At 42.2% G+C, this 16,687-nt stretch overlaps 1 protein-coding gene across 10 annotated transcripts in view; it reads right to left on the bottom strand.

Annotated features, from left to right (window-relative positions):
• Positions 1 to 4,210: 4,210 nt before the first annotated feature.
• The window catches only part of Atf7ip2 (activating transcription factor 7 interacting protein 2), a 38,640-nt gene continuing 26,163 nt past the window's right edge, over positions 4,211 to 16,687 (bottom strand). For 7 of the 10 annotated variants that reach the window (XM_048789176.1, XM_048789179.1, XM_048789180.1 and 4 more), the window contains 2 exons: positions 12,196 to 12,281; positions 10,566 to 11,604 (listed from right to left, as the gene is read on the bottom strand). In XM_048789176.1, coding sequence (XP_048645133.1) covers positions 11,191 to 11,604; positions 12,196 to 12,281 — 500 coding nt within the window. In that variant the 3' untranslated portion in view covers positions 10,566 to 11,190. Of the gene's footprint in view, positions 9,999 to 10,565; positions 11,605 to 12,195; positions 12,282 to 16,687 lie in introns of those variants that run through there. The other 3 variants (XR_007342595.1, XM_048789177.1, XM_048789178.1) reach the window with 3 other exon arrangements.

Consider the following 16,687-nt stretch of genomic DNA (forward strand, 5'->3'; position numbering starts at 1 on the left):
AAGGAAATAAAGAAAATTTTTCAAAACTTGGAGTGAGATGGACGTCCAGATATAGGAAGCACTCAGAACCCCAAATAGACAAGGTAGGGAAAGAGCCTCTCCATGTCGTCTTATAGTTTAAATGCCTAATGTACAGAACAAAAATAGGGTTCTAAGAGACTCAAGAGAAAAATATCAGGTCACATTTAGGCAGCAAATTAGAATTACTTCTGATTTCTCTACACAAACACTAAAATCCACGAAGGCTTCAAATAACTGTCAACCAAGACTGCTGCTATTCCAGCAAAGCTATCCTTCAGCATCAAAGAAGAAATAAAAACTTCCAAGATAAACAGAAACTGAAAGAATTAAAGACTACTAAGCTGATACTACAGAAAATCCTTAGAAATCCACAGAAGAAATAAAACAAATCCCAAAGCACACAGATGAACAAATCTCATTTGAAGAGCAGCTAAACAATGAGAAAGGGACCAAATCAAACTTTACAAGTAAATCAAAATGGCAGGAATTAATAAACATCACTCTACAGTAACACTGAAGCCAAATTATCTCAATTCTCCAATTAAAAGAGACGGACAAAATGTATTTACAAACAACCAGGACTGGACTTCTACTAACAAAGTAGACTTCATGCCAAAGTTAATCAGAAGAGGCAAAGAAGATCACTTCATAAGAGTAAAGGGAATAATCCAACAAAAGACATAGCAAATGTAAATATTTATGCCCCAAATGTTGGTGTATCTAATTACATAAGACAGACCCTCCTCAACAAAAGGACTCAAATAGACCACAGTACAATGATACAGGTGATTTCAACATGCCTCTCTTACTGATTCTCTTTTCATCCCAGTGTATTTTAAAATAATTTTTAGATATGATATTTTATCCAGTAATAGTACAGTCATCTACAGTACAGTCATCTCCTTTTATCCTAAGGGAGGAGATAATATAGATAGATAGATAGATATAGATATATATGTAAGTTTAACAAACATATCCAAAATACCATTATACTATGCTAGTTAGTTTTCTGTTACTATAACAAAATACCACAGACAATCAACTTAAAAGGAAGAAAGTTTCATTTTGACTTATACTTTTGGAGTTTTCAGGCCAAGTTTGATTGGCCCTGTTGCTTTTTAGCCCGTAGTGAGCAGTGTATCATGGCAAGGGTACATGGCATCAAAAGCCACTCTCCTCACGGTGGCTGAGAAGCAAACTGGGAGAGGGAGAGATCGGGGTCCCACAATTCCCTTCAAGGGCATGCTTCCAATCACCTAAGATGTCCCACTAGACCCCATCTCCTAAGAGTTTCCACTGTCTCTCAATAGCACCAAGTCTGGGGCTAAGCCTTTAATATATGAGCCTTTGGGGAACATTCCGGATCCAAACTGTAGCACATACCTAAAAAGATCAATAATGAGTTCTTAAAATCTAAACCATGATTCCTTAAACCCAAAACAAATACCTATTCAATGTTCAGATTTCCCCAACTGTCTCACAAAAGTCTTATCAGGTTGTTGGAATCAAGATCTAAACAAAATCCTTTTTACTTTATGCTTTTAGTATATAAGTCTCTTATGGTGTTTAAAAATGTTTACAAAAGTCCCTTCCCTTTTTATTTGTTGAGAAACTGAGTAATTTATTATATAGAATTCCACACACTCTGGATTTGACTGAGTCCCTGAGCTGTTGTGTAGAGTGCCCCTCTAGCCCCCATGTCACCTGTAAACCTGTAGTCACGTTTATTTTTTTTAAAGAGAGAGAGAGAGAGAGAGAGAGAGAGAGAGAGAGAGAGAGAGAATTTTTAATATTTATTTTTTAGTTATCTTGTGGACACAACATCTTTATTTCAATTGTATGTGGTGCTGAGGATGGAACCCAGTGCCCCGCACATGCCAGGAGAGCGTGCTCCCACTTGAGCACCTCCCCAGCCCCCTGTAGTTGTCTAAAGGCCTACCAGAATCAGGTGTAATCAGGGGTGAGGGGTACTGAGGACAGAACTTAACCACTGAGCTATAGCCCCTGTCCTTTTTATTTATATTTCTTTCATTTTGAGACAAAGACTTTCTCACTAAGTTGTTGAGGGTCTCACAAAACTGCTGAGGACGACTCCCTGCACACAGGGACCAAACCAGATTTGACATCTCGGGTACATGGAACTTCCCTTCAGAAAAGCACAAGAGACTGTACACCTCACCGGGAGAGACCTGGCTGCAGGGTCAGGGATTAGCTCCTGGGATCCACCAGAAATCTAGTAGGTGTCTGAGCACAATAGAGAATTTTCCCAACATGTGCTAGTGTGATCACTACCTCCACACCCACGGAAACTTAGTGGGAAGCAGAAAGCCCTGGGCATCCTCTGAAGGTCCCAGATCCTGATGAAACCAAACCAGGAAGACTCAATAAGGAATCTCACCACCTCAAAAAGCTCAACACAGAAAACCACAAATAGTTCTAATGTCATCTTGATCTGACAGATTGTTTTTCATATTGAATCTATAGGGGTTCCCTAATTATTCAATACTGTAGTCCTCAATCTAATACAATATATTTCTTCTAATGTTTTAAAGCATTAAGGAGAATCACCCAATCAATAAATAAATAAATAAATAAATAAATAAATAAATAAATGTTGCTGACTTTGACCTTGTGATCCTCAGGCTCCCGTCTCCCGAGTGGCTGGAATCGTGGCGTGCAACCCCACACCCAGCCAGATGGAACATTTTGGCAAAACTACTTTGTCATTGGTGCTACATGGTTCTTACTACATCACCCTGACTAACTAAAGAGATGATATTAAAAGCTATAAGTAGGAAAAATCAGATAACTTACATGAAAAAAAAAAAACTCCCAACACACCTCTTTTTAATAAATTGAGGCCAGACGACAAATGGTGTCTCCAGAATTCTAGTGGGAATATTTACCATATGCCATGTTATACCCAGCTGAGCACAACCCAGAGCAGGGTGGTAAAGGTGTCTGAGACACACGGCTTATGGGAGAATAAAATACTGGTATCCCCTAATCAAAAGAAGAAAAGTGAGGAATAGAAGAAAAAATGGTGAGGACAGATACTGGGTAAAATGCCAGGAAATCAAACAGATACTCACTGGAAACAGTCATAATTATCTGTTTTTGTTTGTTTTTTGAAAGTGGGTCTAAAACTCTATATGGCCATGTATCTAGGGTAAGGAAATTGAAGTCAAGGCATGCTATCCTTTTCTTGTTTGGAAAGATGACAGAAATATTGAAAAAATTTGGTCAATGCTGGAAAAAATGTCAATATTAAAATATTATGAATAAAACTATATGTCACAGGTCTGCAGCACAATAATTGTGTAGCTAGTGGGGGCTCAAGAAGTTATCTGAAGTTTAGATGAAAGGAGGTTGGCATGAGCTGGAATTTTTTTTTTACTGTATTTATATGGGTTTATTATTAAGCTCAATTGCTTTAAAAGTCAACAGCTATTCTGATGTTCAGTATAGGATTTCTTAAGAGGTCATGTTCTGGAATTTTTTTTTAAATTTTGTTCTAAAGAATTCTACATGACAATAGAATGCATTTTGACACTGTGTATACAAGTGGAGTCACACCAGTAGTGTGATCATGCATGGATATAGCATGATAATGTCTGTCCATTCTATTGTCCTTCCCATCTCCACAGGCCCACCCTCCCTGCTGCACAATCCAAAGTGCCTTCATTTTTCACTACTCCACTTCATTATGGTTCAGCATCCGATTATCAGAGAAAACATTTGGCCTTTAGTTTTTTGGGACTGGTTTATTTCACTTAGCATATTTCCTAGTTCCATGCATTTACCTGCAAATGCCATAATTTCATTCTTCTTTAAGGCTGAGTAATATTCTATTGTGTATATGTACCACATTTTCTTTATCCATTCTTCTGTTGAAGGGCATCTAGGTTGGTTCTATAGTTTAACTACTGTGAATTGAGCTGCTGTAAACACTGATGTGACTATGTCACTGTAGTATGTTTATTTTAAATCCTTTGAGTATAGACTGAGGAGTGGGAGAGCTGGGTCAAATGGTGTTTCCATTCTAAGTTTTCTGAAGAGTTTCCACACTGCTTTTCAGAGTGGCTGCACCAATTTGCAGTCCCACCAGCAATGTATTAAATGTACCATTTCCCCGACATCCTCGCCAACACTTATTGTTGCTTGTATTCTTGATAATTGCCATTCTGACTGGAGTGAGATGAAATCTTCTGAAGGGCAGGAGAAGGAGAAGACAAAATTCCACAAACTGCATGGACAGGAATGGAACAGGCGCAGTAAGTTATCTTGACAGAGGCTGAACCTGACGGATTGCCAGGACTCTCTAGGAGCACTCAGAGCCAGCTGCACCGTTCACCATAAGGTCACGGCCTTTGCAGACTTGGCTGTGTTCAAAAGGTCACATTCCCCTGGCCAGTGCAAAAGCCCACATTCCCAGGCTGCAGCTCAGAAGGTGCCCAAGTCCTGGCCCTGTAATGGCCTCTATTCCATTATGAGATCATTATGAGATGCTCTTTTAATGCCACGAAGGCCACGGACATTATTGCTACAAACTTTACAAGGAAGTGTCTGTTCTGCCCAAAAGGAGCCACATGGCATCACGCAGACCAGAAGTGGAGGTGGGTGAGGGAAGGAGCCAGGAATCCATGCAGGAAAGATGGCAACTGTGCCCAAGGAACTGGCAGGGGAAGGAGGAGGGAGATGCATCCAAGAGGGAGAGTCCCCAGAAGCTGAAATGGTGAGGACCCCTGAGCACAGCAGAGGGGAGCAGGACCACAGCGACCTTCTAGAGGTTAGAGGCCTGGGAGGGGACGGACACGGGGCTGGGACTGAGGGCCCCAGAGGACGTCACAGAGACCACACTACTCCCAGGGCACCCGCAGGCATGTCGGATTGCTTGGCATTGGCACCAGTGTCCTTCAGCCACTCCCAGAAGGGGTCTTCATCTCGTAGCACCAGGAACTGGCCAAGGACCAGTGCCCTCCTCTGGTTTCCTGACACCAGGCTCCCGCCACCTTTCCCCCAGGTTCTGCCACAAACTCTTGGTGTCTTAAGAGGCTGTAATCTAGATTGGGCTTAGTTGGCAACTCTGATTTCCATAATGGTTCCTGCCACCCACCCCTCCCATATCTCAAGTCTCTTGAACTTTCTGGAAATGCTCTTTTGATATTGCTGGCTGCAGAAAAACCCTTCTTGTGTCCCTTAGGGGAGACTGAGGTCAATTTGGTGACCTGTGACAAGGCCAGACGCAGACCCTCCAATTACCCAGATTTCCATCCCACAAATGGTAAGTGAAGTGTGTCCACTGGCCAGTCCAGACAAACCGCCGGCTGACAGGACTTGGCATGCTGTAGTCTGGCCTCTCTCCCAGAGAATTTCAGTGAGAATTAGGTCTTTAACCAAGCAGTGGACTATGGGGTCCCTCCCCTGCCAACACCTCAGAAAAAGCCATGAGTGGAAACCTTTTTTGTCAAGTGCTGAATCACCTCACCCCCAGGCCCAGTTATTTCTAGACTTGCTTTACTTCTCCCTGTAAGAGAAAACCATTCCAGCCCTTATTATGAGGGCCTTGCAGACCTTGTGGTTGTGGCCTCTCCCTGTTATAGTGAGTACTTTTTAATAGGTTCTCTTCTTACCTGAGGCTAGATTTGATTTTTATTTGACAGATAACATGGATTTTATTGTATCAATCCTTCCGCTTTTGTATGTTTGGAAATTTCCATAATGAAAAGTTTTAATGTAATATATGTTGACATTTGAGGAGTCACTAAAAGAACAGAGAAACAACCAATTGCTCGGATAAGCAGAATTCCAGCAGAAGGAAGGCAAAGACAAAAATGAGCCATCAAAAAGGGTAATAAATACAAAAAATACAAATAGTGTGGCTCACATGAGTCTCCATGCTGCACACTCCAGCAACCTCCATAAACAGACACTCGCAGGATCCATCCTATTAGACTGAAATCAATGAATTGTGAAGCAGACCCTAAGAACCTCAGTTTCCAAATCACATTCTGAGTCTTCCAATTCTGATATAATTTTTATGTTTTGTAATTTTTGAGGGTTGAAAGTTGTGTCCACAATCCAATTGTGCTTGGACAGTGGGTTAGTTTGTTGAGAAGCCAAAGAAAACCCCTGGAGATGGCATGTGAGTTAGGATTTATTGAAAAATATGGGAAGGTCCGGATAGCACCAGCATCCCTCATGATGCCACTCCAGAAAGTCCAGTGGTGACAGGTCGGACAAATAGCACCTTTGCTGTCATGGTGAATGCCAGAAATAGTGCTTCCATCCCTGATGGCACCCTGTCGAGTGGTGTGCAGCTGGACAAGTGTTACTCATCCTGTACAGTGTCCTCAACTCCACACGAGTGACCACAGGGGTGGGGTTTTATAAGCTAGGCTACAGGAGCAGTGATGTCATCAGTTTGCTTTGTTCCCTGTGTGAGCAGCAGTCCTGCTATGTGAGCAAGAGAGCAGCTTTCTGCAGACAGCACCAATTTGCCCTCATTCCCAGCACACGTAAGCAAGCCAGTGTCTTTCAAGATAATATTTATCTGGAAAACTGCACCAGGCTTGCTTTCACCATCCCCTTAACAGAGGTGGGGATGGGGTTTTACTGTCCTCCTTTTCTTGAGAGATGGCTTGCTGACTTTAGAGATCTGACTACATAAATTCTCTCATTTTAGTTGAGGAGACACATTCAGAAAGGTAAAGCCACCAGTACCAGCAAGTCAGCAAGACCTTGTCTCAAACTAAAATATAAAAAGGGCTGGGGATGTGGCTCAGTGGTAAATTGCCCCTGGCTTAGATCCCCTGTACTAAAAAGAAAGGTAAAGCCACCTACTTATGGATACATATTAAATGATACGAGGAAGACTGAAAACCAGCTCTCCCAATCCAAACTGACACCCCCGCCCCCCCGAACCTGTGAGTCCCAACTTATCAACAGCAGGACATTAGTTCAGGGGATTAACATCCCATTTGGTCACTCCTATGTGCAAGCCAAAAAAGTTGACGTCACAGAAGTGCCAAGTAGAAGAGTAGTCACTAGAGTTGAGGAAGGGAGCAGGGAGGAGAGGGCTTGGACAGAACACCAGATTACTCTGTAGCCAGTAGGACGACGATTCTTCACAACTTACTATGCATTTTATAAAGAATTAGAAGGGAGGATTGCCAAGGTTCCCATCATAAAGAAATGATAAATTGTTAATTATCCTGATTTGATTATTGCACATTATATGCATGCGTCAGATTATGCTGAATCCCATATATGTACAATTATTATGCAATTAAATAAATAAAAAAAAACAAAACACAAGTCTTGAGAAGATCCGGAATTTCTGGATCACCTTACAATTAAAGACCAGTGTTGGGGAGGGTGTACTCCATACTGTTAGTGGAATGTGGGTGGCGCAGCTTTGAGGGCCATTTGTCAGGACCCTATAGACACATGCATTGTAAGAGTCTTGAAGGAAATACATTAATCCGCTAACAGTGATTACCTCCTAGAGTGGGTGGTAAAAAGAAATTTTTGATTTGTGCCTTGTTTATACTTTTCTACTGGGAATTTGTTAACATAGTTTTAAAGGATATTTTTTATTTCCATGGATATCTGAGTGACACATCTGGTGACCACCTTGTCGCAGTGAATTAGCAGTTAGGAAACAAGGTACTTCTCATCCTTAGTCACTGTTTTCTATGCTTGCTTTTATTGTCATTACTGGTTTTCATCACTTACCAATAAGGACTTGCTTGTCCTGGGTATTTCACATTATCTCACTGTTGCAATTTTCTCTAATTCGGTCTTGAGGTCTCCCTCAAAGGAGAGTGGCTAAACCCCAGCCCAGGCCTCAGCGGCCCACAGAGGTGCCTGTAGATTTTTGCTGTGCCCTTCACGGGACAGCCCGGTGCCTGACTGTCTGGACTGGTTTAGATCTGAATGTCCCTGAAGGCCCAACTACTGAAGGCCTGGTCCCCAACCCATGCGCTACTGGGAAGTGGTGGAACCTTTAGGAGATGTGCCCTAATGAAGGAAGTGAGGTCACTGAGGGTGACAGGAAGGGGGACAGTGGGGCCCATGCGGTGAGCAGTGTCCTCTGCCATGTGCTTCCACCATAATGACGTCTTGTCACAGGCCCAAAACAGTGGAGAAGGACCATGGACAAAAACCCTCAAAACTATGAGACAAAGCCAATCTTTCCTGTTTTAACGTTTTAAGGCATTTTGTCATAGCAACCAAGAGCTGACCGGTAGTGTCCAAACCGTGTCCAAACCGTGACCAAGCGTCCCTCTCCCAGGCATCCTACAGCTCTTGTCTGACCTGCTAGGATTCCTTCCATGAGACTTGGTCTCTAGGAGAGCCCTGACTGGGCAGAGGGACACTCTGTTGTGTCCATCTAATCCCCACAGGTGAGGCACAGGTGCAGCACAGCCACAGGAGAAATTAGAAGCACTTTATTACTTATAGGTCCACAAGACAAGAGGGGTGACTATGGGGCCAGTGTGAAATGCAGAGTCTACAGGGTGCTCAACCAGTGACGGGGAGCAAGAAAGCAAAGGAGCCACCAATCAGAGGCCCTCAAGGGACCTACTTAGGTAAATGTACTGGACCCCGTTAGATACGTTAGGCCCAAAGGTCCTTTGCTCTTATTCCCAAGCACTGGCTGAGCACCCTGCAGTCTGGATTTCTCACTGGCCCTTGTGCTCAGCCTCTTCTCTTGTGGACCTGTGAGTAATAAAGTGCTTCTCATTTCTCCCATGGCTGTGCTCCATCCTCCGTGCCTCACCTGCCAGGTATACCCGAAGGGAGCCGCAAAGAGCTCGCCTAGAGAGCGGCTCTCAATCGGTCCCTGACACCACTCCCATCAGACACATGGCCGAGCACGGAGCTGCCCACGCTGTGCCTATTCCTCCTGTGGCTAAAGTCTGCTACAGGAGCTGCAGGCAGCAAAAGATGTTTCAGTCACCCACCTTTAACTGAGGACAAATGAAAGGTTTGCTTCCCTAGTTCACCTTGTGAGCCAGGGCTTTCCACGGAGACCCAAGGCAGCGGGGACAGTGTACACTCTGCTGTGTCCACCTAGTCCCCACAGGAAGAACATGTACCCCAGAACCAAGAACTAGATTTGAATTCCAGCCCCACTTATTCTTTGGGTCTTGGTGACCTTGGGAAAGTCTTATAAGCTCCTTGGGCCTACTTCCCCATCTTTAAAGTTTATTAAAAGTATTTTATTAAGAGCATTATTTTCTTAAAAGCATTATTTTCTTAAATGTATTAAAATGCATTATTAAAGTATTGCTTCATGGTGAGGCAGAATGCCAAGGTCGTTGTGAATTATACCTGCCCGGTTCCCAAGCCCAGATCTCTGGGACTCCTGGGGATTCCACGAGCCAGGTGAGTCACATCTGATGCTGGCTTATGTTTCCTCCTGTAACTTGATGGAGGCATAAAGCTTCCCACTAATCTGCAAGCCCAGGTGGCACCTTGTGGGGTGACTGTGCTGGCCGGCAGGACTTCCTTGCCCTTGGGCTGGCTATCTTCTGGTGTCACTGACAGCTGAGAATTTTGTCCCTGCCTCTGCCAAAGGCAAGAAATACCAACGCTGTCTGAGCCACTCACATTCAGATGTCTGCTTCCACATCAGCCTCCCTGCTGGTCCTGACGCCTGACGCTCTCTGCTGGAGCCTGCACACCCCACTTTCCAGATGGCCTGCTGCAGGGGCATGCAGTTTCACGTTGGCGAAGGGCGCCAGAATCTTGATAGGACGTCAAGTCTTTGGGCTTCACTTACCAGCGAACATCTAGTTTCCATCGACCTGAGGGTGACAGATTCACGTGCGGCGAGCTCCTTGTTCTGTGCTGCAGGACATCCTTTGCTGCTGAGTTCTAAACGGACCTCTCAGCGAGCAGCTCGTCCAGTGAGATGCACTTCAGAATGTGGCTCTTTCTACTGTAATGTTTTGTTAAGACACAGGCAACTGAAAAACACAACAGGATATTACTGAAGATGGGCATCATCCACAAAATGCCAAGGAAACCATAACCTGTTTGTGTTTTTTATACAAAGTACTAGCAATGGAACCCACAGGCCCTCCATTTTTGAGATGGGGCCTTGCTAAGTTCCCCAGGCTGGCCTGAAACCTGTGATTCTCCTGCTCAGCCTCCTGCCCTGTTCAGTTATTTACTTTTGGAACTTTTGACTATTTGCCAGGAAAGAATGCCTCTCTTTCAGACGATCTTCCTGTTTTCCCGACATCCCGGTTATTAGCTGTCCACAAGGTCGGTCTCCCTTGAGCCTGAATTCCACTTCTCAAGTCTGTTCTCTCGGTCCATCTCAGGGGTGCTTGTATGCCCTTGGGGACAAGCACAAGGAGACCTAGCCATTAGGGCTTTGGTGTTATGTCCTCTGAGTAGTAAGGGCAGCATTTGGGGAATCAGCAAATTAAAGCCTTAGTCTGCAGTGGACAACTCCACAACTGAACCAGTGTGGTTAGACAATGTTTTTTTATAAGAGATGTTCTATGATTTTGTGTACACAGCACACAATGTTTAACACATTTTATGTATATAAGTATACAAATACACTTAGGGAAAACCTCCAGACTATTTCTCCAAAAGACTAACATAGTCAATAAAATAAAATAAAATAAAATAAAATAAAATAAAATACAAGGGGCACAAATTCATAGCCCTTAGAATTTAAACAGAATGGAAAGACATTTATTTTTTATGAAACCTTAGCAGGGATATGCCCCAAAGATGATCTGGCCTCAATAAAGGGCCAATTTTTTCTGTACCTAAAATGACCCAAGCAAGTCATCAGACTTGATTGTCAATAGAGGAAATGGTGATCACTTGTGCTATAGAGCTTCTGATAAAAGCAGCAGCTCCAGTCTCCAAAGGAATTGTTCATAACACACCTTAGCAAAATGGGTCCACCATAGTGTATGTTTGAGAACACATACAAAGAACACACTGAATGCAAATAGAAAATTAGTGAAGCTATAAGCCACTTACAAATACATAAGAGAGAACTGTCCCCATACAAAAGGATTCACAATCTGAAATGGCCACGTAAAATGGCAAATAGTGTTAAGGGTAACATTGTAAATCAACTCAAATATGGGGGAAAATATGTACTATACAACAAAGTTTTTGAAGATTTTTCTTTTAGGTAAGATTTGTAGAAAACCCAGGGACAGATTTTATGTCAGAAAATGGTCCATATCGCCCAAAAATGTCTCTCGACTGGATAGTAAAATAATACTTGTCGGAAGTCAATAACTGAGATAGAGTACAGGCCATTGGGAGTGGAAAAGCTTTGATTCCTCCAATTTTCTTCCAAATCAATTTGGTAGTTGAGTTCTCGTGGCACAGGAAGAGGTGGTAGCTCTCCACAGGAGCACACCCAGGGTTGACCTCGCTGATGTTCCAAGTCAGGGCGATGCCCATGGGTCTCAGCACACGCTTCACTTTGAGCTCTGGCTTCTGGGGAGGGAGTGTGTCCTGGATTTTGTCCACCAGTTCAGGGAGTAGTGGTGGTGGTTCTGGGAGAGGTGGCAGGTGCTCAAAGGAATCAAAATCCTAAAAGCATATTTGTAAAAAAGTTTAGCAAGCCAGTTGGCTGGGAACTGACTATTTTAAAGTGGTCTACTGCAGCTGTTCAAATATATATTTCCCATTCTTCACTCCTTTTATTGAAATAACAAACAGGATATTTCAAGAATATGTGAGGCTAAATCCAGTCTTTTTAAGCATGAGGCTCTTTTGCAGTTAAGATGTCTACATTCTGGAATATCACTGATTCAGAATGGGATAGGTCTCAAACATTCTGGATAAATATCACATCTTGTTTCCAAACACTGAACTGATTTACATGAAAGTATTAGTATGAGAAAACCAATTAGCCTCAACCCTTTTCAACAATGGCTATGACAAAACAATTCTTTCTTAATTTGTTAGATGAAAAAAGGATTTTAATATCTATAGTTTCTGTAAAATTTAACTGAATTATTTTAATTAAGTAAATAAGTAGACTCATGATAGCACATTTTAAAAGCCCACTGAAATGTTATCTAAGTTGAAATGTGAGCCACATGTTTCTTCAAGAGTAAAACAGATACTTCCCACTCAATTTGGAAGGAAAGTCCCTGACAGAGCATTTTATATTAGTACCTCAGCTGTATTTTCTGCCACTGGGATTATTTCTTCTGAATTTAAAGCAGCTTTCCAACGTGACTCCTGGGTAGGTGCTGGAATTTCTGTGAACAACACAAGGTTTAAAAGAAGAAATATTTAGGTTGGTTGGTAGAAAATCTGCCTGATATATGTGAGGCCCTGGGTTCAAGCCCCAGCAATACTGCCCCCCTACACCAAGTGAAGTTTATAACTGGGCGAGTAGATCAGAAGGAGAGAGCTTGCCTCACATGTGTGAGGACCTGGGTTTGATGCCCAGAATTACAAGAAAAAAAAAAATTTACCTGCAATAATCAATTCCATGGCTTTTAAGCAGTTTACATTTTAGGTGGTAAATATGAATTAAAATTATAAAACTGTGAAATATGAAGAGACTTCTGGTATAATGTAATTTTCCGTTGACAAATATTTCCACTATTTTTTTTTAACACAGGGTCTTGCTATGTATGAAGCTCAGGCTGAATCTGGACTTGGGGGCTCAAATGCTCCTCCCACCATCCAGAAAAACGGAGCTCACCATCACACCCAGCTTCAAAATGTCCCTCCTGAGGGACACCTGCGATGTGCCTGGAGGCAGGTACATTTCCACAGGGGAGAGGGATGGCTGTGAGGGATGATGTTGGACAAGGATGTCCGCAAACCTAGAGCTCGTTGTGAACACTGAGTATGTAAGACCCACCAGGCCTGGGGATCCAAATTAAAAGATCTCCGAGGCTGGGATTAGAGGAATCTCTACCAATGAGGTCTGTGTTGAACTGAGAGAAATCAGTTATAAACTGTGGAATGGAGAAAGGGGGAGGAGAGGAAGAAGAGGGCGGGAAGAGGGTGGGAGGGGACTGAGGAGATGGGGTGGAGGGAAGGGTGTGGTGGGTGTGAGAGTGAAAAAGAACACCTGGGGGAGTGGAAGAAAAGGGGCCCACACTGGAGCATTAGGGCTGCGTGTCTAAGAGTTCTAACCAATTAGGTCTGTTGTGTCCGTGGTATAATTGTGTAATATACTTAATGAATCCTCCAAATGAAATCACTATTTTCTTTAATTTAAAGAATAAAACTCTGCACTACATTTCAAAGTTCATTTATTAGTCCCTTCTTTTTACTGGTGTTAAAAACCTTTTAGGAATAGGTAATGGCTTCATGGTCTGAATGCTAAGTGAGTCTGTACAGACTTTACACTGACTTAATCAAACAGAACTAGGTTTGTGAGAACATAACCTGCAGATCAGTCAACAGGTAAGAGGTGAAACAACCGCCTTTAAATTTCCAAGGAAACAACTTAACAAGAAGACAAGATTCTAAGAGACACAATTTACCATGCATGATATCACTTCCTTCAGGAAAATAAGTCAAGAAGTCCTTAGCAAATTAAAACAGACTCTCAACTTTGTGTAGATAAAAAACAAAAAGGACTTTTATCCCAATCCCGCTGATGTCCTAAGTGATACCAGTATTGATGTCTTACACTCTCCAGCTTTCATTCTTATCATGAAAAACTAATGGGATCTTCAGGACTAGAAACCCATTAAAGTGCGAGGGGAAAACTGGCCTCTGCTTTCAACTGTTTGACTGCTGGATCCTCTACTGCATTAGGTACCTGTGTGGATACGCACATCCACCCACATTTTTTTTTTTTTTTAATATTTATTTTTTAGTTTTCGGTGGACACAACATCTTTGTATGTGGTGCTGAGGATCCAACCCGGGCCGAACGCATGCCAGGCGAGCACGCTACCGATTGAGCCACATCCCCACCCACATTATTACTTACACTGTAAGAATCATTTTTAGGGCTGGGGATGTGGCTCAAGCGCGCTCGCCTGGCATGTGTGCGGCCCGGGTTCGATCCTCAGCACCACATACAAACAAAGATGTTGTGTCCGCCAAAAACAAAAACATCAACAACAACAACAACAACAAAAAAAAAAAATCAAAAAATTCTCTCTCCTTTAAAAAAAAAAGAATTATTTTTAAAGTTTCTATTTTATATTGAAATGACCGATTGAGAAATATAGTTTTACAAACAGTAAAATCTATCCTTTTTAAGCATATTTCTCAAGTTTTGACAAATGTATGCACTTAATAAACCATCACCAAAATCAAGACACAATACTGTATCACTCAAACACCCAAAGGTTCCTCAGTAACCCTCCGCCCGCCTCTTTGTTGCGGTTTTAGGGACGGAACCCAGGGCCTTGTGCATGCTAGGCAAGCACTCTACCAACCAAGCTACAGCCCAGCCCCTAGCATCCCTTCTCAATCCTCCTCCCACACCTGTTCCCAAGAAACCACTGGTTTGTGTCACTGAACATCAGGTTTAGGGCCAGTCATGGGGGTGTACAGCTATAACACCAGCTATTCATGAGGCTGAGGCAGGAAGATCAGGAGCAAGTTCAAGGCCAGACTAATTGAGATCATGTCTCTAAATAAAATAAAAAGAGCTGGGGCTAGGGATGAAGCTCAGTGATAGAGCACTTGCCTAGCATCTGTGAGGCTCTGGGTTCAATCTCCACCACCAACTAAACAAGAAAAAAACTAAGGTTGCCTTTTCTAGCATTTCACATAGCACATTGGATTCTTTTAACCCAGCCTGGTTTTTCTGAAACTTATACACTAATAATATATCAATATTTTGTTTGTTTTTGGTTGAGTGTTCAGTTGTATGGATGTGAACTCTTATTTGTGCATTCATCTGTCGATGGATTTGGGCTGATTCTAGCTCTGGGCTATATGAATAAAGCTCCTGTGATAACTTGTGTGGATGTAGGTTTTTGTTTCTCTTGGCAAATATGTGAAAGAATGGATTAACAGAGTTATGATAAGAGTATAGTTGGTCAAGAAACTGCCTGACTACTTCTTAGTATACTTGCTTACCCACAGCATCTATGGTAAAAGTATTTAGATTGTTCATCATTTTAGACCTTTTATGTTTTCTAATATGAACATTTAATCCTAATACTTTCCCCTGTCAGCACTGTTTACCTGTATTGCATACATTCCAATATGCTCTCTTTTAATTTTCATCCAGTTCAGAATATTTTATAACATTCCTTTAAGGTTTCTTCTTTTACTCATAGATTTGAAGTCTGTTTAGTTTCCAAATATTCAGGGATTTTCCAGCTACATTTCCATTATAGATTACTTATTTACTTCTCATTTATGATTCAGAATCTGATCTCTTAATGCATGTTACATACACTTAAAAGAATGAGTGTTTGATCATATATTCTAGACCAACCTGGGAAACACAGCAAGATCCTGTCTCAAAATAAAGTAACAAATTTGTAAAAGGCCAGGAAAGTAGCTCTGTGATTGAGGAGTACTTACCTAGCATGTGTGAGGCCCTGGGTTTCAGCTACCCAGTACCCCTGCACACACAGAGAATGTGTATTTCTGGATTGGGTTAAATATTGTAGAAATGTTGACAGTTTAGGTTTCTCTAAAGCCTTACTTTCTTTCTACATATTGATTACTGAGGACTGTTGAAATCTCTATAATCATTATTGTTCATTTCCTATTTATGCTTTTGTTCCTCAGGCAAGGGGTGTGCATACTTACAATGATCAGCAGCCTTCCTCCTCACTGGTAGCAGCCCTTACCTACTTGCCCATAACAGCACCACCACCCCAGCATTCTTAGGACTAGCCCTTCCATGCTCTCCCATGGCTCACCCTCCACCCTCTTACCTCTAACATATCTGTTTATATACAAACTGCAACTCTCATGACTATAATAGATGAGTCATTTGTTATTTAGTCTGACAGCATTTGCTTTTTCATAGAGTGTGTAGACCATTTATTATCAACAGAGCTTTAAATCTACCATTCTGCCTTCTCTTCTTTATTAATCTTGTTTATTCTTTGTATGCTTTTTTATTGGCGGCCATTATGGATCTCTTCTCCTCATGGCACATACCTTTTCCCTGACCCTGACAGCAGGGGTTGGAAAGACATAACACAACAGGAAATGAATGTGGAAATTTAGGGAGAGTGACAGCAGTGCCCTTTTTCTCCAGCTTAAGCAAAAAAAAGTGAATCTGGGGCTGGGAATTAGTGTTATTTTAGTAAGCATGAGTCATAAGCCCAGGAAGTTCCAAGGAAGATAAACATCAAGAAAACCATACCACTGAGCCCAGGGACACAGGCCTGTAATCCCAGCCGCTCAAGGCTGAGACAGGAGATTAAGCGTTCAAAGCCAGCCTCAGCAAAATGAGGTGCCAAGCAACACAGTGAGACCCTGTCTCTAAATAAAATCAAATGGCATCATTAAAAGACCAGGGAAAATCACTGTCCACTTGAAATTCTGTATCTAGCATATATCTTTCATATTTTCATAACATTTGTGAAAAGACAATTACAGTCATGAAGTGGTTGCCAGGGTTAGGGACTATGGGCAAGAGGCAGGTGTGACTATAAAAAGGACCATGAGGAAGTCTGATGGTGACAATTATACAAATCTACACATGTGATAAACTGTAT

Source organism: Marmota marmota, unplaced genomic scaffold (assembly GCF_001458135.2).
Source record: "Marmota marmota marmota unplaced genomic scaffold, marMar, whole genome shotgun sequence".
NCBI lineage: Eukaryota > Metazoa > Chordata > Mammalia > Rodentia > Sciuridae > Marmota > Marmota marmota.